At 40.2% G+C, this 27,564-nt stretch overlaps 3 protein-coding genes across 6 annotated transcripts in view; 2 read left to right on the top strand and 1 right to left on the bottom strand.

Annotated features, from left to right (window-relative positions):
• The window catches only part of LOC146521467 (outer mitochondrial transmembrane helix translocase-like), a 35,135-nt gene extending 31,376 nt beyond the window's left edge, over window positions 1-3,759 (top strand). For 2 of the 3 annotated variants that reach the window (XM_085155066.1, XM_085155065.1), the window contains 5 exons: window positions 355-444; window positions 820-870; window positions 2,286-2,410; window positions 2,731-2,829; window positions 2,942-3,759. In XM_085155066.1, coding sequence (XP_085011192.1) covers window positions 355-444; window positions 820-870; window positions 2,286-2,410; window positions 2,731-2,829; window positions 2,942-3,104 — 528 coding nt within the window. In that variant the 3' untranslated portion in view covers window positions 3,105-3,759. The remainder of the gene's footprint in view (window positions 1-354; window positions 445-819; window positions 871-2,285; window positions 2,411-2,730; window positions 2,830-2,941) is intronic. The other variant, XM_085155067.1, reaches the window with a different exon arrangement.
• Window positions 1-27,564, bottom strand: part of LOC146521463 (programmed cell death 1 ligand 1-like) — a 283,173-nt gene that overhangs the window by 192,995 nt on the left and 62,614 nt on the right. The window lies entirely within an intron of this gene.
• Window positions 24,397-27,564, top strand: part of LOC146521460 (uncharacterized) — an 81,809-nt gene continuing 78,641 nt past the window's right edge. The window contains exons 1-3 of the mRNA XM_085154926.1: window positions 24,397-26,454; window positions 26,539-26,640; window positions 27,036-27,149. Coding sequence (XP_085011052.1) covers window positions 26,366-26,454; window positions 26,539-26,640; window positions 27,036-27,149 — 305 coding nt within the window. The 5' untranslated portion in view covers window positions 24,397-26,365. The remainder of the gene's footprint in view (window positions 26,455-26,538; window positions 26,641-27,035; window positions 27,150-27,564) is intronic.

Genomic DNA, 27,564 nt, shown 5'->3' with positions numbered 1-27,564 from the left:
CTGTTTGAGAATCTGATATGGAATCTGTTTACCTGCTCTTTAATTGTTTGCTGTTTTAACTGTTTGGTGGTTGTTAAAATAGTGTAATGTGAGCTTTAAGATGAGATTCTGGCATATCGGATTATTCAAATTAAAATTGATTAGAATTGGGCATTGATTTTATTTCTTTTTTTAAAACCCACTCCTATTTTCAACCCTTTTGAGACATATTTCTCTCTCCATAATGTATGTACTATATGTGAATCCTTAACATAAACAATCAGATGATCGATATACTGTTCTTAGTTTTAAGATGTTTGCCCCTAGAAGTTTCAGCCTCTGTATGTAAAGCTGATTGAAAGTGTACTTTGTCAGGTGATCATTATGGGAGCCACCAATCGTCCTGAGGACATAGACCCTGCCATCTTGAGGAGGATGCCCACCAAGATCCACATCAAGCTGCCTGTATGTCCTTTTCAAAATAAGTCTGAGGGTTTTTTAAACAAAAGAAAGAAAGAAAGAAAGAAAGAAAAAACATGGAAACTGACACCGCAATATACCTTCTGCATTGGTCGCTTTGCTTGGCATGGAAACATCATCACACAGTCATTTCTATTTTTGCCTGCTGTTAAAGCACAGGACTCTCAAGTATTCTCCTGAATGGCAGCTGTACCACTCAGATAATATCACCACATTAGAAGTGATAAGGCAGAGAAGACACCAAACCCAAAGAAAAGCATTGCTACATTTTTTTTTCCCAAGAAGTTTTGTGCTTGTCTAATGATATATCAATAAAATGACAGCAACAGAAATTGTCTGACAGTGTGTTTTTTCATGCAGAACTTTGAGCAGCGCAAGCAGATACTCAGACTGATCCTGAAAAATGAGACGGTAGGTTCACAGCAGAAGGGAAGAAGATGTAACTGGGATATTAATCCTTTTGATCTTACATTATTTTATCAACATGGTTCTTCTTCTCCTCTTTTAATACAGTTAGCACAGGAAGTCGAAGAAAACAGTAAAGAGTGAAGTAAGAGTGAAGAAAAAGAAACAGCTTTAGTGAAGGTTACAAATGATCTTCTTATGACCTCTGACAGTGGACTCATCTCTGTGCTTGTCCTGCTAGACCTTAGTGCAGCGTTCGATTCTGTTGACCATAATATTCTATTAGAGCGATTAGACCATGCTGTAGGTATTACAGGTATTGCGCTGCAGTGGTTTGTATCATATCTGTCTAATAAACTCCAATTTTTTTCATGTAAATGGAGAGTCCTCTTCACACAAGAAAGTTAATTATGGAGTTCCACAGGGTTCAGTGCTAGGACTAATTCTGTTTACATTATGTATGCTTCCCTTAGGCAGTATCATCAGAAGGCATAGCATATGCCTATCTGCTATGTAGATGACACACAGACACTACTACTACTTTTAAGATTAGGCTTAAAACTTTCCTTTTTGCTAAAGCATATATTTAGGGCTGGACCAGTTGACCCTGAATCCTCCCTTAGTTATGCTGCAATAGACATAGGCTGCCGGGGGATTCCCATGATGCATTGAGTTTTTCTTCTTTAATCAGCTTTCTCACTCACTATGTGTTAACAGACCTCTCTGCATTGAATCATACTTGTTATTAGTTTCTGGCTCTCTTTCACAGCATGTGTTTCTTGTTTTCCTCCTCCCTGTTGTTGTGAATTGGCACGGTATAAATGAATTGAATTGAATTGAATTGAAAAAAAAAAAAAGCCATTGAGGGGAAAATGAAAAGGGTCAAGAAATGGAAAACCAGGTATTATAGGGATACAAGGGAGAAAAAGATAGGGGGAGTTGAAGAAAACAAGGAAGCATTAAGGAAGCAACAATGGAAAAATAAGAAAGGGATACAGAGGGAAATATTGGAAAAAGGAATAATGAAAGGGAGAAGAGACTAAAAGGATTAAGAAAAAGACTAAAACAGGGTAGCAGGGAGGAGGGGAGTAAGGAAAAAGGAGAGAATACTGGAAAAAGAAGCTAGGAAAAGGAGAGGTATACAATGAAGGAAGGAAAAATGACATCTATGAAAACGGAGAACAGGGAAAGAGAAATAATAGTAATTAAGGAAAATTAAATGATGGTGTAGGCTCAGTGGTGGAGGGAAATGAAATTAAACCAGTTCTTTCGATTCTTCTACTACACTTATGCAGAGCTATTTCAAATACAGGACAAGAGCTGTCATGTAAAATTCACTTTGTCACACTCTTCTGACAATCAATTCAAGCTCACACCGCTTGATCAGATTTTTTGGAAGTTGATTGATCCCTCATTTGTAGGTGGATCCACTGATTAACCTCAGCCACATCGCCAGGGAAACTGAGGGGTTCTCAGGAAGTGACCTCAAAGAGATTTGTCGTGAGGCAGCAATACTGTGTTTCCGAGAATTCATGGATTCTGACACGTAGGTGTTTGGTATTTCCAAGTTAGAGTGGGTGCAGTGACAGGACGTTTCATATTTTAAAATGCACATAGGTATTATCAATTATTAATAAAATAAACATTCAGAACTGATGATATTAGTTAACTTTTTCATGTTCATTAGGACAAATCATGCACACACTTGCCAGTTAGGTGAAATGTTTTTTTTTTCTTTTTCTTGTGAATCTGACACACCTGTTACTCTCCCAGTGTGGAGGCAGCTTTTATGATTGAACTGAGTGATGCAGATTTGGTATTTGAGTTCAGAAGTTCACTTGCTCTTTGCTGATTTCTTTCTCTCAGCCTTTCAAATCACCGCATCCGTCCAATTAGTCAGAATGACCTCCAAAGAGCTACAAGGAGAATGCAGGAGTCCAGGATTCCTGGTGGCCACGGCACAGTGTTGGATATAATAATTTTTTACCTACATAATATTTCAAAGCATATACATCATTTATACCAAATTTTTGTTGCCTTCCGCTAATCTTTGCTGAATGTTTGATTTCTCCCTCAGTTTTTCAGATGACCCTATTCGTCAGATCAATCAGGATGACCTCCAATCCAACACCACAGGAAGATATGGCATGCTGATGTTGTACATAATCATATTTCAAATCATCATAGTCATTATTTATTTAATTTTTAGGCACACTGAAAAAAATCATCTGTTGAATTAACTTGAATATGTACATCAATTGCACACAATAAGTGTTGGAATTGATATTTTTTGTATTGTCATTTGTGCTTAGAAACATATAATCATTTATGCTTAGATCAGGGCTCTAGATCTAGATCTAGGTCGCATTTGCGACCAATTTGGTTGCAAATGCGACCAAATTTTTCAGTGGTGCAACTAAAGATAAATATTTGGTCGCACCTCTGCGGGTTATAAAAAAATAAATCTCTGCAACTCTCCGTGTGGTCAACAACAGACACATATTATGCCCTATCGTGGACTAAACCAATCAGAGATAGTCAGGGGCGGGACCTCTCTGATTGGCCATGGTCCAGTTGGAAGTGCAGGTGGATTCCACACAAAGACGTAAACACAGAGCGGACCCAACGCATCAGAATCAGCTTTGTCTTTCTCGGCTTTCTCACCCGACGGCCCGAACACGGACACGCTGTCGGAGCTCAGCGATCCTGATGCGTCGGGTCCGCTCTGTGTTTACGTCTTTTTTGCGCTAGATTCTGAGCTGCAGGTTTTGTCTCTCTCCAACCAAAATTCACCGAGCCAGCAGCAAAAGAAGCAGCAAACTACGCTTCACATTTGATCAATGTCGTCATGAATTCCCTCTGACTTTTGCTGTTTTGCTTCCACCACGATAAAAATCACACTTTATGCACAGCTCTCTCTCTCTCTGTACTTCAAGAACAGTTTCCCGTCTCAAATCTCTGTTTTCTGCATTATTACTTCGCTTATTACCCACAGTTTCCCGTCTCAAATCTCTGTTTTCTGCATTATTACTTCGCTTATTACCCACCAGTCTACCGTTGTTTACAGCGCTGTCTTTTTCTTTTTTCACTTAAATGACCTCGGACAAGAAAGACTAATTTCTGCTGTTCAATACTGAAGAAATTTAAACTTCTTAAAATTATGCAAAATTGCAGAATATTTTTAAGGTTATCTGCTATAAAAAGCCAGACCAGGAAAATCTCCTTCATGTTTTCCTGTGTTTTATTCTCAGTTACTTTCACACAAAGGCATCTGCTGTGATGTTCACAATTCTGATGAAGTCTCATGTGTATCAGTACTGATAAATAATCAGAATTATAATATTTCTGACTGTCTGAGGCTAAATTGAATCAAATCAGAACTTTGAGAACCGGTATCGAATGGATTATAGAAATCAGTGATGATACCCAGCCCAAGTGAGCAGCCTAGGCCTGACAGCAGTGGATGTAGCTGTGGGTAATAAGAAAAGATGAAAAGAACTATTGATAACTTTTTTGTTAAGTTAAGGCCTGATCTGTCTGAAATTCATAGCCAGTGCTCTGACACGGTGCCATCAATCTTTGAACGCTGAATAAGCAGCAGTGTATCCAGGAAACACATTATATGCTGCAATAAATGCACTGCCCAAGTGTCCCCTCTCCCCACTGCCTTTCAGCAACAGACAGCGGCAAACAGGTCGTCAGACGAGGCCGAGATGATGATTAAGTTTAACATTTTCTACAATATTGACAAAGCACTTTAAGCACAAGTTTGTTAGTTAATAATTTAGAAATGAATATTGTCTGTATGGACTTCCCCCCCAAAGAAAGTGCACATGTAAAACTGCGGTGTTAAGCGATGCGGTTGAAAAATTTGAGTGCGCCTAACTTTTGTGCCGGTACGCCTAAATTTGTAAAGTTAGGCGTACCGGTGCACCCATGTCAAAAAGTTAGTCTAGAGCCCTGTAGATATATAATCATTTGTGTGCTGATAAAATATCTTGTCCTTATTAGGTCTGATAAGAGTCTGTGTGCACTTGTGTGACATGAGTGGAAGCAGCCTGGACGTTATAATTTCCATTATAGCTGTAGAAACCAGACTGTCTTGTTCGTTATCTCAAAGTGTAAGACTTCACACCTTTAAATGACAATTGAGAGGTCATATGTCTATGTATAGTATGGCTCGACACACACACCCACACACACAGAATACGGACACTGATGTTGTTCGGATATGCGTGCTTAGGAATGTCACGTGTATTTGTAATTGCATATTCTTGAATGATTGCTTGCTGACAATAAAAAGGGTAGCGAAGGAATCAGTCGAAGTTGGTTGAGTTCAGGTGAAGGAATCTTTTCCTCAGCTTTGACTGACTTCCCTCACGAGCCACAAAGACAAAGAGCTCTGTCTTGCCTTGTTTTGCTGTGCAGTTAGTGGTTAGTGTTCCAGCGGGGTTTGTGCCTACACTGTTAGAAAAAACATCTTAAAAAAAACAGTAATATTCTGGCAGCTGGGGCGCCAAAATAATACCGTAAAATAACAGAAAATAACTTGCTCATAAAAATACAGTTATTTCCAGTAATGAAAATACAATTTGTTGCCTTCATTTTACATGGGATTTTGCCTTTTCCAAGTGCTTTTAGACATTAAATTAGGAACATTTTAACGTGATTAAACAATGACATTACCTATAAACAAGGTCAATAAATGTGGCAATATGAATAATAATGCTTAAATTTATAGAAATATGCAGTTAACAGTTGGGTTAAATAACATTATTTGATGTAAAAAAGTTTTCATATTCAATTATATTTGATGTAATACTACATTATACAGCACAAAATAATTTGACTTTTAAAACAAACAAAAAACTAGATATTGGCTTCAAAATTACAATTCACTGTTAATTTTACATAATATCACATGTAAATTTAGATTTTAAGTGTAATTTAACATAAATTTCCTGAATATTTACTGGACTTTGAGAATTAAGTTTGAATTAAGTGTGCTCCCTGTAAGATTGTGGGCTTTATCGGTCACAAAACACCCAAAGAACCCGTATTAAACAAAACCTCTGATTATAATTACATCAAGATTATGTTAATTCTTGATCATATGTTGTATATGAGCCGTTTGTAGATGTTTATTTTACTTATAAGACATGAGACATTGTTTCAAACATTAACATGGATTTTACTGACAAAAAGATGACCCTTCCTGGAACAATCCAAGAACAACTAAAACGTATGCATAAACAAAGGCACGTAGAAAAAAGAATGTAATGCAAATGCACATTTGAGCACAAAAGAAGGGGACACTGCCACCTCGAACGTTCATCTGCCTCCCCACATCTGGAGCAACGAAAAGGGGTATATTTGAGGCACATAACCTGCAGGTTTAGCAGTAGCTCTAGCTTTCTGAAAGTCTCACATCCAGGCATCTGTCGAATGAAAAACAACTTCATTAAGAAGTTGGGACTGGACTGTGTTTTGTTACATTTACAGTGAATCTAAGTGTAGATTGAGCTTGCTTTTGAGTGCGTGTTTGGACATACAGGTCATTGTGGAACAGAAGGGTGATGCAAAGATGTTTGGTTAACCAGTGAGTCTATTGCAAATGCTGTTTCAGGGTAGTGAAACATCTGTGAACATCTACTACTCAAAGGTCTATTTCTATAACTTGACATGAGCATGAATCAAGGATATTTCAGTGACAGCCATCTGAAATGGAAATATTAGTTATTTGTTGATTTATCAATCTACAAATCATCTCAACACTCAAGCATCGCTCATTCTTATGTGTTTTAGCTGCAAATGAAAGGAGATCTGATGATTTGATTTGGATTGCATAACTTTAGATTTCACTGTCTCATCATTCTTATAAAATTGACTGGTGCCGCCTTACCATTGCGAGAATTCCAAGGTTGCTGCCTGGGCTATTGGATAAGAAATGTTTGTGCAGTAGTAAGAGCCAAACATCAGGATAAGTGTGTCGCTGAAGATAGTGATATGGCCATTCACAATTGCCTGGTCCACAGATAACATGAAGTGCTCGGCTGCCAAAGTAGAGTTTCTTGTTGTGTACATGAACAAGAGACAAGGGGACAAAAAAAAGTCCACACATGACTCAAACAACTAACTGCAATGTTACAACTGATGTATATCAATTACATACATTGGCATGCAGTTTGGGCCCTACGGTCAACTACAAGGTGTCCAAACCTTTGCTGTGGGCCTTTCCCTTTTCTCTTTAGCAAAATATGAAAATGATTATATTTAAAATTAAATTAAATGTCATCTATAATCTTAAGCCATTTGAAGATTATTTCATCTTCTACTTGCTTAACTGTTCACATGAACTGAAATTTTGACCATGGGTGCCCAAACATTAACATTAAAGCACCACAACTGTGACAGGTGTAATCTTTTGACATCCGTAAATGCAGCAAAATACTCACCTTTATAGCTTACTGAATAAATCTCAGAACTCACGCTACTAATCTGCAGGGGAAGAAACAAAACGTTATGAATCATGAAACCTGCCAAAATCCAAATACATGTCTGTAATGTACGTTTAAATGTAGTCAAATAATTCGCCTCAGCTGCTTTAGCCCTACTTCCTTTCCACAAAATAGAAGGAAATACTAGCTTACATGTCCATTACATTTTACAGGGCAAAGCTAGCACAGTGGGCTGCTTCTATTTCCTATTTCTCTCACTTCATCACGCAGCACATCTTGGCACGCACACGCTCTCTACAAGAGTGCAGGTGTGTTGCTAGAGTGGAAAAGCTCGCCTATTAGCTCTTAAGTTGCATACTTAATTTCACATTAAGACAAATGCATCAGTGGCAGCTGTCGCCGCAGGCCCCCTAACGGGTATTAGCGGTATAGAAACTATCCGCGTAGCAACTGCTGTGTTTACACGGTCACAGAAAGCTGGAAGTTAACAAATTAGCGACCAACAACTCTGCTAGCCAGCAAGATAGCGGCTGGTCTAGCTGTATACTAACTGCACCTTATACTGACACACGACATCCTTTGCCTTCATAGCTAGGGATTCCATGCCTTTTACCGTCTCCGTAAACTATGAGCCATAGTGGTCAAGCAATTCCAAGTTAAATCTACAGCGCGCTTTCCATTAGAGATGCGTGAATCATGAACGAATCGTTCAATACTCGAGAACCACTTTACTGACTCAAGAATCATGATTCACAAGCCCAACTGACTCACTGACTCATCCCTTTTGCTCTTAGCAAACTAATTTCATTAGTAGAAATATATCTAGCTTATAATTAAAACTGTGAAAAAAAACAAAAGCCAGTTTCAACAGTACATTTCTGAATGTATTTTTACAATCTAAATATGTACAAAAAACATATTGTTGTTTAACTTTGTTTAACTTACCGGTATCAAATCACATCTTAAGTGTGATTTCATAGCAATATTAACACCGTCACTCTCCGTCAGTGATTTAATTGGAATGTTTACGTTTTCTTTTCTCTCTTCTCGTTTTTTTTTTTTTTTTTCCTCTCTTTTCCCCCTCTTGTTTTTATGCTGCTCACCCTCGTCCTTGGTTTCTTTCTTTATTTCTTTCACTGCTTCGATCACCTGCTTCCACACTCTTCCACAAACAACATCATTTATTTCGACACTTACTCACTGCACGATCACGCACAGTCATGCGCTCAACGGCAGCACATTTACATCAGTCAGACAGCGCACACAGACCTACAGGATACACACACTTAAGCCAAGCATACTCATATTAGTAAATATGCAAACACATAGTCAGACTCGGGGAGCATCTCGCCACACATTTTTTCTCTCTCTCCCTCTCCTTATTCATGAACAAGTGATATATTCTCTCCACCTGTCTAAGCGACACACACAGAGTACACCCCTAGTTATGCACAGACATCTATGGGTGCACTAAGATTCGTTACATGGAATGTAAATGGAGCTGGCTCCAGAGAAAAGAGGTTAAAAATATTTAACCAACTCAAAAAACTACAGGCAGATGTTGTCCTTTTACAAGAGACCCACAGACCTCTTAGAGGTTCGAATGAACTTAAAACACCTGAGTTTCCTAATGTGTTCTCAGCCTGTTATAATTCTAGACAAAGGGGAGTAGCAATTTTAATTCATAAAAAAATTAATTTCACAGTACTCGATACAGTTATAGATCCAGAGGGCAGATTCTTAATCATTAAACTATCTATACTTGATAAAAATCTATGTATTGTAAGTGTATATGGTCCAAATGTTGATGATCCCTCATTCTTTCACGGTTTTTTCAGTGCACTCTCTGAACACTTAGATGGCACACTTGTGCTTGGAGGCGACCTCAACCTTGGACTGAATGAAGAAATGGATAGGCTCAATACAGCAGGAACTCAGCGTAATTGGCAGTCCACAAATATAATCAAACAGTATATGAGCGACTTTGGTCTTTGCGATGCATGGCGCTCCCTTCACCCCACCAGTAAGGAATATACTTTTTTCTCACATGTTTATCACTCCTACTCTCGTCTGGATTATTTTTTGGTCAGCAGCTCACTGCTGAGCGACATTTCAGACATTGAGATTCATCCTATAGCTGTCAGCGATCATGCTCCTGTATCTCTAACACTAATGCACAAGAATAATACTATGCCAAGTAAAAACTGGAGATTTAATACATCACTGCTTAATGATGAAGACTTTATTAAATATTTTAAAAAAGAGTGGACTTCATATTTAGACTTTAATGACACTCCCGGAACATCAGCTTCTGTTTTATGGGAAGCAGGGAAAGCTGTGATGAGAGGTAAAATAATTTCTTTCTCATCACATAAAAAGAAAAAAGAAAACAAAAATATTCAGGAATTAGAAAAAAACATCAAATCACTAGAAGAAGCCTACGCGTCCCACCAAGATCAGGAAACATTGAACAAAATACGCAAAACAAAACTAGAATTAAATGAGATAATTGATAGAAAAACAAAATTCTTAGTACAAAGACTACGCTTACAAAATTATGAACATAGTAATAAATCCGGTAAATTTCTAGCAAACCAGTTAAAAATAAATAAAGAAAAAACAACTATATGTGCTGTTCAAGATTCATCTGGGAACACAATATATGAACCGAAACAAATAAACAACATTTTCAGGGATTTCTATAAAACGTTGTATTCACCACAAATAAACCCATCTAAAAAGGAAATTGATCAATTTTTAGACAACATAACTCTCCCAAAATTATTAGAATCTCAAGCAATGGCACTGGATTCGCCACTGACATCAGGTGAACTCCAGGAAGCCCTGATAAATATGTCCAATAATAAGGCTCCAGGTCCAGACGGCTTTCCTGCAGAATTCTACAAAGAATTCTGGACGATTCTAGCACCAGTTTTTTACAGAACGTTGTTAGAAATCAAAGAAAAGGGCAGACTTCCATCAAATATGAATTCTGCAAACATTAATCTCCTGCTAAAACCAGGCAAAGACCCTGTATATCCCTCAAGCTATCGTCCAATATCCCTTATTAATGTAGACCTCAAAATAATCTGCAAAGCTCTCTCGAAGAGACTAGAGAAAATAACCCCCCTCTTAATTCATCCTGACCAAACTGGTTTCATAAAAGGTAGGCACTCATCAACAAATACACGTAGATTACTTAATTTGATAGACTACTCATACAGTAAAAACCTTGAAACTACAATATTTTCCTTAGATGCAGAAAAAGCGTTTGACAGAGTTAACTGGAAATTTCTATTTGCAACTTTACACAAATTTGGTTTTGGATCTTCTTTCATCAACTGGTTAAAAATATTATATAATTCCCCAACAGCTTGTGTCAGAACAAATGACCAGACATCCTCCAGCTTATGTCTCCTGAGGGGCACCAGGCAGGGATGCCCACTCTCCCCTTCACTGTTTGCAATTTTTATCGAACCACTAGCAGCAGCAATTAGACAGAATTCAGCAATTAAGGGCATAAAATGCAAGAACGTAGAACATAAAATCAGCCTTTATGCTGATGATGTGTTACTCTTTCTCCAAAATTCACAAACCAATATCACTGGGGTGATTGAATTGATAAACTCTTTTGCAAGAATATCAGATTACTCAATTAACTGGTCAAAATCTACAGTCCTTCCTATTAATTGCTGCTTCCATAATTCCTCTTCTACTCCACTGCAATCGGGAAATATAAAATATTTAGGTATTAATATTTCTCCCAAGCTTGCAGATCTAACTAAATTAAACCATACCCCACTTTTAAAGAAAGTAGAAGGTGATCTGGCTAGATGGAAATGTCTACCCATATCACTCATGGGAAGGGTTGCTGCTATAAAAATGATGGTATTACCAAAAATAAATTATTTATTCTCAATGATCCCAACTAAACCGCCGCAAGATTGGTTCAGATCTCTAGATTCATATATGTCCAAATTCCTTTGGAAAAATAAGCCCCCACGTATAAGCTTAAAAACACTACAAAAGACCAAGGATAAAGGAGGATTAGAACTACCTAACTTTCAGCACTACTTCTTAGCCAACAGGCTTCAGTTTATCTCAGGATGGCTAAAACATACCCTCTTAGATGAACCTTGGCTAGATGTAGAACAAGCACTTTGCAATAATCTAGAGATTTCAGATCTACCATTTATCAGCTCAAACATCCAACGACATGAATGCTTCAAAAGCATCAACATCAGCTCTTCTCTGACAGCATGGTGGGAGTTTCTGAAGTTGACAGAGTCTTCATTAATCCCATGCAAACGTACACCTATCTGGAACAACCCTGACATATTACAAAACAATAATATGATAAACTTTTCAGATTGGAATGGTAAAGGAATCAAATATGTAGAACATATACTAGAAGGAACAGAATTTATTTCATTTGACAGACTAGTTACACAATATGGGATCAACAAGAAAAGATTTTTAGAATATCAACAAATTAAATCCATAATAAAAAAGAAATTTAAACTGGGTCAAGTTGAACTACAAACACCACCAAGTGTGGTTCAATTTTTTACTCTTAAAACCCCCAAATTACTATCCAAAATATACAGAATGCTTTCTAAAACAGATGAATCAATATCACTTCCTATTGCAAAATGGGAAGCGGATTTATCAGTTAACTTAGACCAAAACTTCTGGTCTCAGATTTGCTTAAAAACCTTTCATCTAATCAGAAATCCCAGTCTTCAATTAATTCAATACAAAATACTACATAGAGTGCACTATACAGGTCATCGGATGTTCAAGATGGGCTTTGCATCTACCAACAACTGCTCACACTGCCAAACCAATTCACCGGACAATTATATCCACGCTCTTTGGTTCTGTCCACCAGTTCAGAAGTTTTGGCGCGAGATATGTGAAGACTTATCAAAGTGTCTGAAATGTAACATTCCAACTTCCCCCTTAGTGTGTTTGTTGGGCAGCTTAGATAATGTCACTTCAGAAAAGAATATAGCCCATATGGTTTTCACTGCTCTATGCATAGCCAAGAAAACAGTCCTCATGAACTGGAAAAATAAAAACAATCTTAATTCTAACCAATATAGAAATTATCTATTAGATTACATTAGTCTTGATACAGCCTCTGCCACCACATCAGATCAATCGCTCTGGGCTCCTCTGATCAGCTCCATCACCTAGTGGGGGTGGGGGGTCATATTTTGGTCTCGCCTTCACTGTTGTGATTGGTGTGGGGGTAGGGTCGGGCTTGGGGCGTCGGGGGGTTCCCCAGGAGCATCTTCCTTGGGGGGCTCAACCCGGGGTAGCGGTCATGGCCAATTAGGGGCTCTGTTGGCTCTTAGGTGACGGCTTCCTCGTGGCTACGTGCAGCGGGGCTAGGGGAGGGTCTGTGCTGACGGACGGGGGTTACTGACCTGGTAGCCTGGCTGCCCCTGGGTGGGTCCGGGACGGGCGTGAGGTTCTGGGGGCGCTCCGGCTCTGGCCTGGGGCCCTGGCCGGGCCTCGGGGGCCTGGGTCCTGGTTGGTGTGTTGCCGGGGTTGTGGGCCGGTGGGTATATGGGGGCCCGCCACTGGCGCAGGGTGCCGCCGGTGCGCCGAGCCAGCTGGGGGGCTCTTCAACTGGTGGGGGGGGGTTGTCACATCTTGCAGGGGCTTTCCTCTCTCAGGAACTCTCTCTGCAAGAGGGGGAGATACAGGAGAGGTGGAGGAAGATCTCAGCCTGGGCGTCTATTGTCTTATGTAGTCTGGAAGATGAGTGGATGATGGGGTGGGTGCAGTTTTCTCTGTTGTGGGGTTGAGTGGACTGCCCCGGGCTCTGTGGGGCCGGGCGGCGCCGCTGCGCTGGGCCCCGGTTCGGATGGGCCTGGGCCCCCCTTCCCTGGTGGGTCGCGGAGTATGGGGGTGCCTACTGGGGTCAGCGGGGGAGCTGGCCCCAGGGAGGGGTCACTTGCTCCTCCCTTCCTTCCCTCCCCATCTCCAGCTGCCTCCCTCTTCCCGCTCCACCACAACCACCCACACATGCAGGGCCTTGGAGTGGGGGTGTGTCACCAGGGTGCAGAGGAGGTAACCCCCCCCCCTCTGTCCCCTTCTGGCTACCTCTGCCTCAATTTTATCCCGCAACTTAGACATTCACATTACTCACATTCTCATTACACATAAATATAGGATCTTGGGGGTGGGCACGCTACACGGAATCCCAATTACCATCAGGGTGTACACCTCACCCCCGGCGTCGTTGCCCACCTCTCAATTTTAAATACACGTAGACATTGAGGGCTAGCAGGAGGGACTATGCGCTTACCTGCTGCTCTCTGGCAGGTAGCTCCATGCCCTCCTGGGTTTTAAACGCACCTTAGAACACACATACATCAACACTACAATGAGCGGGTGGAGGGAGGTTAGGAGTCTTCTCTCACCCTCGTTCTCTGCTTTCTGCTGGAGCAGGGGGGCTGGGAGGAGGAGTTGGCCGTCCGACTGGGGTCCGGAGTGTGGGGCCTCCCTGCTGCTGCGGAGTCGGGGCGGTCTGCTTCTCCCCACTGCAGGGAAAAGGGTAACACAACCTGGGTCTGGGTGCAGTTCCCCCCTCCAGGGGCAAGGGTACCTAGACCCGGTTCGTAGAGTACGCTTGGGGAGTGTGATTGTGTGTACAGCGTCTCTTTATGTCTGTCTCCACGTTGGTTGAGTGTGGAGTAAGTGCATATGAGAGCATGAGGGTGGGAATGGATGTTTGTATCTGTGTGTGCCTGTATGTCTGTGTCTGTATGTCAGGTTGGGTATCAGATGCCACCTCTCTGAGGACAGCTCAGGCCCTCCAAGGTTTGGAGGCCTATCTCCCCCCACCACTTCCCCTGCCGGGGGCGGACTCCCTCAGACGTCGGTGCGTTGGTGGTTCTTTGTGTCCGGGGGTGGGCGTCCGGGTACACACCGGCTCACTCCTTGGCGGCTGCTTATCGGGGCCTGGAGCCTGGGGCTCGCTTGGGCCACTTCGGAGGTGGGGTGCCCCCGGCCTCTCGGCCTGGGGCTCGGTCACTCAGGCACAGCTGGCTGCCGGCGGAGCTCACGGGCACGTCACTGCAGCCCCCCCTGGCTTCTGCTCCGTGGCTGCTGGGTGACCCCTCATCTGGGACTCTCCTCAGCTCTTTCTGGGACAGTGGCACGGCTGCCCCTCTGTTGGTCTTCCTTGGTCTCTTGTGTTCTGGGGGCCTCTGGATGTCTGGGGTTTTGATCTCCTCCATACCTGCTTCATGCCCTGGAGGACGGGGCAGTGGCCCCCCACACCCTCTAGCAGATCATTACATGAGGGAACCTTTTAAGAAAACAAGCGCGTCCATGCTCACAGGTGTACACACGGGTGATCACACACACAAACTACACCCTTTTTGGCTCCTACCTCAATGCACACTGTGCTGTCGATCTTACGTGCTGCACAATAATGTTTAATATTTAGTATTTACTGTCATATTCCCATATATCATTGTGATGTGGTTTATTGTATTACTCTCGTTTTCTTCTGCTTGTTTTCTTTTTTCTTTCTCAACAGGTGATCCAGGTGATCGATATATGTATTTTTTTTTTTTTTTTTTTTTTTTTTTTCTTCTGCTTATTCTGTTGGTTTTTGTTTTTTGCCCTTCTCCCCCGTCCCTCTTCTCAACTGTTTTTCTTCCCCTCTTTCTTTCTCCCTTTTCTTTCCCCCAGTCAAGTCTGTCCCGTATTCAGCAAGTGAAAATAAAATAAAGAATAAAAGGTGAATCAAATGGACCATTACGGCAAAGCTGGGATGGTCAATTTGGTAAAGAAAATCCGTTGGGCATCTTTCTTCGCCTTTAGACAATAATTCTGATGGCAAAAGAACCAAACGGGACAGGCAAAAAAAAAAAAAAAAAAAAAAAAAAAAAAAAAAAAAAAAAACATATTTAAAAAACATATTTAAAAAACAAGTAAATTGTGTTTTATTACATTTACAGTGATGTTGTGTTATTTTACATTTGACATGTAAAATCACATTCTACTTATGTCAATGTAATGATATTTTAGAAAAAACAGTATCAACTGTAAAATATACAGTAAGATATTTTTATATTACTTTTTTACAGTGTTGATAAACCCAACATAAATTGGTCCTTCGATTGCCGGATTCCAAAATCTACATTCACCGAGGAGGTTGTTACGTCCCCTGGCTAGTCTAGGGGGTTGAAGGGACGAACATAAAGGTGGATAGTGAAGGAGGAGCCAAGATGGTAACTTTAAAAGGTTTATTTAATGCTGGTGATGAGACTTGGGTTCAGACTGAGGTATAACTTCAAGGAGAGCCAAGGCCAACATAACAAACAAAACATCCCTGATGTAAAAACAAAAGAAACTTACCTAACTCCAAAGAAAACAAAATATACAACCTACCTAACAACACATAAACAGGAGAAAACAGCGTGTCAAAACAAAAGGCAGCTCTCCCTACAAGCAGTCTGAACATGAAAACAATGCACATACACGTCACAAAGGCATGCAAGCCTGCACAGATATGGCAACCAAAATGGCCAGAGGACACAGAAACACAGCTCCACAGGCCTTAAGTAGTGCTCCGCTGATTAACAATTAGCTGGACTTAGAGCAGCATCCAATCAGGACAGAGGAGGTGGAGCCTAGACAAAACAAAGAGTTAGTAGGGAGAAGGGACATCCTCCTTGGGGATGTAACAAGGGGAACGATGTGCCCAAGTCTGACGTCAGCAAGGACGCATAGGAGCACCTGCAGAAAAGTCCTGCCAGTAAATTCGTGGGCAGGCCGGTGATATAGTGTCTGTTTTCTTCTCCTCGATGAATACTACGGGATCAGAGGCCAATACTGTGCACGAAACAACACAAAGTAAGTTGAAAGAAGGTGACTCTATAACCATGCGAGTGAACAAAGGTTTGAGGAGAGCATGACGGCTCCGTAGCTGCACGGTTTCTCGCGAGCACGAGTGCGTCGGTCGCGCAGTGTGTGTAAAAAGAATTTGTGTGTGCGTGTGTAAAAAAGATTTGTGTGTGGACTTAGCCAAAAAATATGTGTGAAACTCACTCAAGTTTCAAATTACAAGTACAAATTTTGACCCCATTTTTCTTCCTTTCATCTGATTGGCCACTGTCATGTCAATCACAAATTTAACTATCCAATCAGAGAATAGATGATTTAATTTAATCAAAAGGCTAAATTAAACTACAGTTTAACTGCAGTGCAGGCTATTCAAACTGATAATAGCAAGAATAACAGCTATAAAGTGGTTTTAATAATGAAACGTAGGTAGAATGAAAACCATGCCTAGAATGACTAAGATGAAACAAAGTAAACAACTGACACAAACACATATTACATGAAATAGAGAGATGTATAAGGCATATTAAGGTTGTGTCTCCTACTTGGGAAAGGATGAAACTGCAGATCACCTGCAGCCCGTGGTGGATACAAAATAAATATAAATAAAATACTCTAATACATTATTTCTGTTATATAAATCTATAATAGCAAAATTAACAAAATAATAATATCATGAAGGGGCACCTTAGTCGGTTATGAGGTGAGGTGGATAATTGCTAAAAGTAGTCTGCATCAAGCTCATGGTAGCTTGATGCAGACTTGATGGTAGTAACATGACATATGAGATGAAGTACATGATGAAAATAACTAAACTAATCAAGAACATAGAGTCACTTCACCTGCTTGAAAATCTGTCATCTTATTATGAGACATTGTTAAAATATAGGATAAACCTATACAAACAATTAATGTGCTAAACCCTGTGAAGCTGAATTAAATCGATGATCACTTTTAAGCAGTTACACAGAGACGTTTTTAATTTTCAGAGCAGGAACTGCATGAGAACACATCAGAGGAAGGGAAACAGAGCTAATATAGCCTATTTAGCTCAAGAATGCAGCTGTCTGTGAGCATTTTTTAACACTAAACAAGAGTGCAGTTTTTTCTCTCTCACTGATTTGTCTGCAGCAGCAGCTTTTACTTGTATCCTGACTCATGTGTGTGAAGCTTTCATGGCTTTGTAGTAGTCCATATGTAAAATCATCCACTCAGTTTTTGGTGCACTGACCAATGTAACTGTGAATCAGATGTTGCCATTGCCAACACTTTTAGGTGAACATGCTCATACTTAGTTAAGGCAAACTGAGTTGAGTCACCAAGCTGATATTATTTCTTTTGAATGGAAAAATAAATCATGAGTTATGTAAACTATTATTATCTTTAATAACCTATATTTTTTAGCACTCAGTCTGAAGGTGAAATGCTTTATGTTTGTAGCATAACTGATAAAAGGGACCAATAAAACAGTGTATGCAATTTAACACTGTCTGAATACCTCGAAAGAATAGGGCAATAAACCAGATTAATGATTTACAGTAAAGGTCAAGATAGAAATGTAAATCAATTTACTGCTGATTGTATACAGAAACTGCCTTATAAAAGTATTTTCTATATGTATTGAGCTATGACTATGTCATCTGTTACACCTGTGTTTTCTCTTGAGGTAGAGTTCAACAACAGCAACTTTTTTGTTTGTTTGTTTTCTTGGGTTGGAAAGATAGATAAATCAATACATAAATTTGGGATCATACCTGTGGATCACAGTAGCACATAGTAATTAGCCGTAGGCTTTGAAGCACAAGTTTATGCTAAAGTTCAAAGAGAACAAAGAAGAACAGCACCTTGAGTTGTCTTCCTTCCTGGGTTATTTTGGTGGCTGTTGTTCTCTGTGTCATGTGCTGAGTTTTTATGCATTTTGTCTAACTCTTTCTTTGATAAGTTGTCTGAGTAACAATAATTGTTACTTGTGACTGCTGCAGAACACTGATATGTCCCAAAGCTTTAGGATGAAGGCATGAAAAACCACACTTTTATTTAACACCAATAAAAAAAACTTAAATAAGTAATTTATGAAATATATTGTGCACTCGCTAAAATAACTGATGAAACTAACTGTGCTGATGGCAGCGTCACTACACAGAAGTGCAAACCAGGAAGTTAAAATATACATTTAAAATACAGTTAAAAGTAATTTAGTAAAATATCTGTGTTTTATCCTCTTTTTTAACAGTTTTTATAATAATAATGTATTTACTTTTATTTTACCAGGAGGTCCCATTGAGACTGTATGTTTTAGATGATGATAAATGTCTAACATCTCCACAATAAAATGAAAACAGATGTTTTATTGTTATGCCATGATATATCCTGATGCTAATATAATTAGATAGATTGTTAAAGCTCCCTGTTAACTAATGCAAACATGAATTAAACCAGTGGTTCACACGCGCCCATATTTTGCTCCATTGCGGTTTATTTCACACCTCAAACATTTAGTAAGCAATTAAGCAAATACAAGTAATCTGCAATAAATTACAGGTAGTAATAAAATAAACTACTAACTCTTTTACGCTACATTCGCACCTACATTCACATTTTTGAAAACGCAGCTGTTTCGTCCACATGTAAACGGGTGTAGACGAAAACTGAGATTTTTTAAAACTCCTTTTTTTGCATTTACGTGTGGACAAGGTATACAGAGTTCGTCACGCAACGTCAAAGGTATGTGCCTTTTTTCACATCACGCTGTGCGCCACGTTATTGTTTACATGAGATGAATTGGTAGAGACAAAATACCTGCAGATAGTTAATCTGACTATCTGCAGGTTTTACACGCTTACATACACACACGCAGTTACTGTCCCTCCATTTACAAAGGCAGAGGCGTCAAGGTGTGATTATTTTATGTGTAGTTGTTTTTCCCCCTGTGTAATAATATTCAACATTGCAATCAAATCAAAAAATGCCTCTCTGTGCAAAATGGGTTTAAAAACATAAACAGCTGTGGGATACTGTTCGTCCGTGATTTTAACCGGGGGACAAATCATGGCAGGATCAGCCTGATATTATTTGTATCCCGCTGTAACTTTCCTGTATAAAGAGCTAACATCTCTAAAATGTCAGCAGTAGCTAGTCATTACAAGAAGTGTTTGTGGTCTAAAAATCAAGAATGTGGGATACTGTTTGTGATTTGAAGAACCCAGCATGTGCTCCCGACGAAGGGAAAACCAATTCTGCAGGGCAGACCTACCTTGGCGCTTGTGCGGGTGAAGCCAAAGGGAAGATATGCTTCACCATATTTTCCAGTCTTTGGCTTAGAATGAAGTTGGTTTGGAAACATATTCGCTATTCTTCATCTCCTGCTTTGCGTTTCTGTGGGTGCCCTGTGCTAGCAGTGTCCAAGCGTTTAGTCCCCCCCCCCTTTTCATACTGCGACCCCCTGCCATGGCTCTGCGCCCTCCTAGGCGGTGGGCCCCACACTTTGGGAAGGTCTGAATTAAACAATGCAAACAAATGTGTACTTAACAATCCCACCCTTCAAAATAAATAGGAAGAAAAAAGTGTGTAACACAATCCTAAACATTTCTGTTCACTGCTGTTCAAAATGATAACTGTTGATTTCATGTTAACACTAAGTTATTGTTTGAACTATTATGATGAAGTAAAGTTCAAAATTTGACCTTTGCACTAGTTTTTTTGGGGCTTTACAACATTAGTCGAAAAACAACTCAAATAAAGGAAACTCAAACCTGACATGAAGGGAGGTGGAGAGAGTTTGTAACCATATCTGTTCAAACATGAACCTGGAAAGTCCCAGACTTTGACCTGGGAGTCTCCACCGTTTGACCTTAGAACTGAAGAAGCTTCTCGGATGAGAGGTGAAACGTCTTCAAGCAACTTAAAGAAGTCCAGACGCTTTTCTTTGCAAGCTCCTTTGACTACGATGAATTGGATGACTGAGAACCTTCACAGACATAGTGCTTGTGTTATTACGAAACAAGAAGAGTTCCCAGATGGTACAGTGGACACATGTGTGACTCCTGTGATTAAAGCATCTTTCTTTCAGCTTAACGAGTGAACCGTCAGCTCGTTCAAACACACGTTAAAGTCCGTTTGGTCCGTTACTTGATACTTGATACTGTTCATCTGGACGTAGCGTTTTGTGGGAGAAACATTTCGTCACTCATCCAAGTGACTTCTCCAGTCTCAGCTGACTGAACGTTTCCCTAAATCTTATAAACAGTACATTTGCACAATGACTGAAACCAGCCCACTGAAGGAACAATGGGCTGGGAGGTCAGTTCCTTAATCATAATTATGCAAATTCTCATGACCATTGATCAAAACCCACTGATCAATGGCCATGAGTACCATTCACAGAGAGTTGGGTGCAATCACTGCAATCACAGTATTGTAAGATGGAGAAAGATGTACCCTTAGGCCCCCTACTCGATTCAGAGATGGTCTTTCCCTTATTACGTATATTGCCTCCTTGACTCTGCCCTCAAACCATCGTTCCTCCCTGTCCAGGATGTGTACATCCTCATCCTTGAAAGAGTGTCCACTGGCCTGTAGGTGTAAATAGACTGCAGAGTCCTGGCCTGACGAAGTAGCTCTTCTATGTTGTGCCATCCGCTTCGCCAGAGGTTGTTTGGTTTTCCCGATGTATAAATCCCGGCAATCCTCCTGGCACTTAACAGCTACACTACGTTACTCTGTTTGTGTCGGGGGACCTGATACTTGGGGTGGAACAATTTTTGGCGCAGCGTGTTTTGGGGTTAGGGTTAGGGTTAGGGTTAGCCACAGAAACCTGGTGTTTAGAAAAAATGCATCTCAACTGCTCCGATACTCCTGACAGATATGGGCAGTAACGCGTTACTTGGAACAACTGAGGTCAAGGTCACCAGTGTTTGAACTTGTATGAAATTTTTTGTACATATCGAGTTATTGTATTCATTAAGTTGTGTGTCACATTAGTTCAAGCTCAGTGAGTTCACAGAGTTCATTTAACCAAGTTTTATAGTTCCTCTAAATATTAACACGAAGCCTAAACACACAGTGTATTAAAAACTACCTCTGCTTCCTTTGATTGGCTGTTGTTGATGACTTGAGATTTTCTGTGACTGTACGTGATGTCATTTCTAACATCTCCTCCATCAGCTGAAATGAGCCAGAATGAAAAGCGTAATAATTTATTGTGTCATACTGTGAGAAACATATTAGTGAATATTACATCAAAATAATTGACTTTGTAAAACCAAGTCTGAGTCTCACCTTCAGGTTTCCTGTGAACACATGGTCTCCCTAACAGAACCAGTAACACCAGTAAGAACCCTCAGATCGATTTAAGAAATGACAACACAGAGAGAGCAGTGGAGGACAGTGATGGAGGAGAAGTGGATGAAGATGGAGGTGTTGATGTAGGTGGAGGTGTGGATGTAGGTGGAGGTGTGGTGGTGTGTTTGTCTAAAGTAAAGCAAACACAGTCATTAAGTTGTCGTCACATTGTGAATGTTGAAAGCTGCAGAAACACAGACAGGTGAGTGTGTCACCTGTGACAGTGATCCAGCTGGATGGAGACTCTCCATGACCGCTGATGTCACACTTGTAGAGGCCTTCATCAGACCTGGAAACATGCTGGATGGTCATGTGACCTGTAGGCTGCTTCCTGATGAGGGAGCCATCTTTATAGAAAGCAGCTGGGAGGTTGGAGGGAGTGGTCTTTGTTTTACAGAGCAGAGTGACGTCATCTCCCTCCATCACAGGGAGGACAGGACTCTGCAGGATCACTGATCCACCTCAACACAGAGAAGCAAACAAACAAAACAGCCAGTCAGACAAAGTGATTGGTTGTCACTGGCTGGTAGGGCTGGAAATACAACCAGCCAGTGACTCCCTGGGGAGTGGGATGGAGGGAAAAGGTGTGAGTCACTGAAAACAAGGGAAACAGGTGGGGGTTTTTTTCAACCCTACTGACGAAAATTGTCTCCAAAAGAAAACTCCCTGTGGTGGAAGGCTATTAGACCCTGGAGCTGGACCATAAACAGTCACTATGAGACCTCAATAACAGAGTCAACGATTGTTTCTAAAATATGTGGCCCATTGCGCATGGTCAATATTGCCCACATGCAAAAAAACAAAACATTTTCGGACTTAAATTCATGAGACTATAATCAGTGTATTGATTGATATTGTTTATGTCTGGAGGTGTTTTTACCAGAAGTGACCACAGTATGACAGGTAACAGCTGTGGCGTCACCTGGCATTTAAAAACGTGTTGTTACGTTACGTTACGTTACGTTACATTATGTTACGTTACATTACGTTATGACTTTAAAGTGCAACAACAGGCTGTCCTCTGAGTCTGCACAACTGAAAGTTTCAAATCTCTGCATCTGTTTTGTATCTAAAATGGAGGAAATGTGACTATTTGTCACCTGCTCAACCACCACAATTTGTGGTCATATTGTTGATTTCGTTATGGTGTTATACACTCACTGACCACTTTATTAGGAACACCTGTTGAAAATGTTGAACTCTCCTTTTTCTTTAAGTGTAAAACACACATTTCAGTGCAAGTAAAACATCTTCATGTTCTCAGTCCCAAATAAAGTAAAATAACATTTTCAAGGATAAAAGACAAGCAGGAAAACACCAGCTTATTGCAGGCACACCTTCTGGTTATTTATCGAAATAATTTACAAAATCAATTAGTCGTGTCTGTCTGGAGGTCTTTTTTAAGCTCAGTTTTCAGCACCAAGGACATAGGGCAGCACCCTGAGCTTCAGCACCACTGAACCCACAGACTGCCGAGCTGACTCAGAGGTTAGACAGCAACACACACGGATACTCACAAGCTTTAAAACAAAGTTAAACATGTTTAAAACCCTCTAAGATTTCTTCATAACCAAATTGAACTCATTTATTATTAAAAATTCCACTCTCCTGCTGCTCAACCTGCTGTACGTAAGGGCTAAAACAGACAAACAAGAAAGGAAGAGGTATGGACAAGCCTGCACAGACTCTGGTAAATCACAAGACTTGGGGTGCATTTTTCTGGGGGTGGACATAGTAAGCAATAATCCAACCATCTTGATCTCAGGGTGGGAATTGTGTTGGATTTACTTACTCACACCTTGGTGGCTGAAATCAGTGTTTAAATGCAGGAGCATATAAATGACGTGAGTGCACATCATCATCATCATCATCATCATTATTATTACTATTATTATTATTATTATTAGTAGTAGTAGTAGTAGTATTCATACATACATCTTCTTCAGGTTATCTGGGTCCGGGTCGTGGGGGCAGCAATAGGCAGAGAATCATGAAACTCTGTCTCTCCAGCCACCTCCTCGTTTACACAGCAAAAACAACAAATAGTTATAAGTGCAGTTATGTAATTCCATTAAATGTCCGTAAACAAACACAAGATGCTTCGTTAACACAGAGCCATGGCCAACCAAGGAAGCGATACATTTTCTAAAAGCTGAGATCTCACAGATTACAAAACTTCAATTTTCTTGACACTCCAACAAAAATTCACCAAACCAGCTGCAAAAGCAGTTAACGTTATTCTACTGGCACAAATGAGTAAAAAGATGTGTTAGTCTTGCAAATTGGCCAATAGAAGCTGAAACAAATATTTGTAGGCATGTAAATAAAGTAAAATCATTTATGCTGTTAAATACCTAAGAAATTTCAACTGACAGATGGTGCCAAAATGTCCCAAATGGCAAAATGACTGGCTATCTATTCATTAAAAGTGATGTCAATTTCCACTGTTTCACTTCAGCAGCATCAATATTTGCACAGACAATGTTCATATGTTGATTCCTGGATTTCTGGACTTAAATGTGAAGCAAATCATATTTTCAAAGTGGTTTTAAATAAAATAAACAAAACCAAAAATAAATTGTGTGCAGAAAAAAATCGAGAAACTCAAATGTCCCAGCCTCAGTAACTTTGACACAATAATATCTGCTGTAATATTTACAACTCTGATGAACTCTCACCAGTGTTAACTTTATTTTGATACCAAGATTGTTTACACAGAGTTTGTAATTACAGAGAAATACTAATTTTGGACATGTGACTTTCGAGCAGGAAGCTCAGAAAGCCCCTTCGTGCTTAACATGTTTTAAACTCAGCCTGAGCAGTCAGACGGCATATTTGTAAATCAGTACATGAAGGTGTGGCACTCTCACAGTGTTCAGGTGTTATGTTACGCCTCCTTCCAGGGAACAGCTCACCTGTGTGTCCGTGGTTAGTGTCCAGGTGTGGAGTGGAGCTTGTTGTTTGTGTGTGTTTGAAGAAACTGTAAGTTTGCTTTGGTTCCTTATTTAACAGTTTGACAGTTTTTTTCTGCTCTGTGATGTTTGGACCTGATGTTCAGCTATTATATGAAGACAAACTTTAGATCACTCTTGTGTTTGAATACAAATGCACATGAGTATAGATTATTGATTGGCTGGAATCAAACAGTTTGATGAACATTCATTCATGTGACAGTTTCAGCTGCTGCTTACAAATCTGATAACATGGAGAATTTGACGGGCACTGACGAGCAAGATGTTTGTCTTCTAAATGATATGACCACCATTATTTACAGTCAAACTGATGCGATCAGTTTAGCTGCAGGGCAGGTGTGACACAACTATGTTGCACAGCCTCATTGTTCAGGTGTGAGTCAGTGTGAGAGTGTAAATGATGTGTATGTTCTTTAGGGCAGAGTTTTAAGAAGCTGCAGTTAAAAAGAATTCTGTTTGTACATACTGTACAACCAAAAGCTGCATTTAGATAAAGGAAAAGTTGTTAGTTGAGCTCTTCATTCATGTGATTTGTTTTCATTAAACTGACATTTTTTTGTGCTTCAGCTGGAGACACTTTTGTTTTGAAAGTGTTTGGAGTATTTGTTGTTTCTAAAACATGAGCTGGAGTAAATATGATCAGGAATGCTTCTATCCTCCTTTTTGTCTTATTTATATCCTCTCTTTGTGAAAATCTCCCTCCTCTCCTTCCCGCCCCTCTTTCGATCAAAAGTGAAGCACTGACTTGTTCAAGATAGCAGCTCATTTCTGTTTAAATACAACATGCAGCAAATTTGGACTCAAATACTTGGCGTCAACTGAGCACAACGGCATCATGTATAAGTTCTATCTCATGGTACTTTATGTAGCAGTGATACCTGCAGTAAGCAGGACTGAGCCTAAAGGGGGCATGGGGTGTTCTTGACTATATTTATTTCAAGCATTTAGTTACCTTATTTGTAGGGCTGTCAAAGTTAATGCATTAACACGGATTAATCCTTCATCATGATTAATGCAATTAACATTTTTAATGCAATTAACCCATCTGGAGCACAAAATGGACAACCTTTGGACAAACTGCCAAAATGTGTTGACATTTCAGGGATTTTGAGTCATTCTGCGCGCCAAATGGACTAATTGCATTACAGTTTTGGTTCAGGGGTTACCACCATGACAGGCACCAACCATCTTTTGGCCGCAGCTCAGTGGCACGGCTTCAGCAGTAGAGGTGTTGAACATGGTCCATTGACTCAATGTCTCAGTCTCCCTAGGAATGCTGTTGAAGCTCTGCCGAAGGTGTGTGTTGAAGATGTTGTGGACTGGGGTCTCTGCTAGGCGTTCCCAGCCCACCCTCACTACACTACACTGATCAACATATTCACTTTATATTCACTGTGCCTTACAAGAACGTGTGTACAGCATATGAAAAGCTTGAATCTTTGCCTTTTTCACCCTAAATGTGAAACTCAAAAAAAGTATTTTTTTTGTTATGTATCATCCACCCGGCTCATACTCAGTTTTTAATCTGATTTAGTTGTGAGTTCAGAATAATCATACTAGGCGATTTTAACATCTATGTAGATCCTAGAAATGACAGCCTAAACACTGCATTTAATTCATTATTGTAATCAATTGGCTTTTGCCAAAATGAGCGCGCCCACCACTTTAATTTAACTATGAGTTTTACACCCAATGCCTTTTCCTGCACTAAATTCAAAGGTGAGTTTCCAAACATATTAAATGAGTACTACACAGTGGAGTCACCTGATCTTGACAGTTGATGTGCACATGAATGATGTATGTTTCCTCTGCAGGTGAAGGTAGAAAGTGTGTGTGAGCTGATGTGGATGTGAATTCAGCAGCATGGATCAGTGTGAGGACAGAGAGGAGGGAGTCCCTCCCTCTAAAACCGCTCTGTGTGGGGAACATGAGAGCCAGGCCGAAGTTCAGAGGTGAGATGACCATCTCTAACTGTCCATGACTTTTCTTCATGTCACAGCTCAGCACTCACATCACTGCTCCATCATTATCCACAGGAACCAACCTGGACCTCCACCCAGCTGCGTGTCTTTAAAGAGTGACCGGTCTCATGATCATTTCGTTAATTTTAAAGACCAGCAGGCGTCTGCTGCAGAGAGGTGAGCTATTAGTGACATGAACTCCTTGGTGTCAGTTTGGTGTCGTCATGTTGTTTCCTGGCCTCTAAACTGCATCTCAAAGAAGGTCGCTGAGTGAGGAATTCCTTTATTCTATAAAAAAATATCCAACATGTACTGCCAACATGTACCATCAATAGTCCTGTACAGTGTAAATGACTGTGTTTACCTCTGGGTGGCGCTGGGTGGTAGACCTGAATCTGGGCCGCCACCCAGCTGTATGAACACTGTGTTGAATTATGTCATTAATAGATTTCAACAAAAACAGTCATCAAGAAAGATCTAACTTAAAGTCACTATTATAATGTCTAAAATTCTGTCAGCATTTTATTTTATGTGATGAGTCCTTGATTAAAGATTTGTGCTTTAATTATCAGGATCCTTCAGAAACTCAAAACTGAACCTGGGCCCAGCTGTGCGTCCTTAAGGAGTGACCAGTGTAAAAGTGAACCCATTAATTTTAAACTCCAGCAGGAATCTGCTGCAGAGAGGTGAGTTGTTAGTAACATTAACTCTTTGACAACAGATTGATGTTGATGTTGTTATAAACTGCAGTGCAAACATGTCATTCCCTCAATCCTGTTTAAACTGTTTCTTAAAAACAAGCCTTTGGTTTGTCATTGTCCACTTTTTGCCACTTTTCTGAAAATCCATCCAATGAAAATTAAACTATAATAAAAAAAGAAAAAACTAAAGAGAAAGTTCCCTTTTTTACTTTGTGCCTTTTGAAGATCAGTTCATTTTCTGCTCGCTGAACTGTTGACAGAAAGAGAAATATGAAGTTTTTTGTTGTAAATGTTTGGAGACTTCCAGCATCCATCTGTCCACACAGGCTGTGCTGTTTGACTTGCTGAGTTACGTTAGCTGGTGGCTGCTGCAGATAAACAGCTTAAAGTTAGACAAACT

This window comes from Neolamprologus multifasciatus, chromosome 3, assembly GCF_963576455.1.
Source record: "Neolamprologus multifasciatus chromosome 3, fNeoMul1.2, whole genome shotgun sequence".
Classification (NCBI taxonomy): Eukaryota; Metazoa; Chordata; class Actinopteri; order Cichliformes; family Cichlidae; genus Neolamprologus; species Neolamprologus multifasciatus.
The sequence above is the reverse complement of the archived record's forward strand: the minus strand, read 5'-3'. Positions and strand labels throughout refer to the sequence as shown.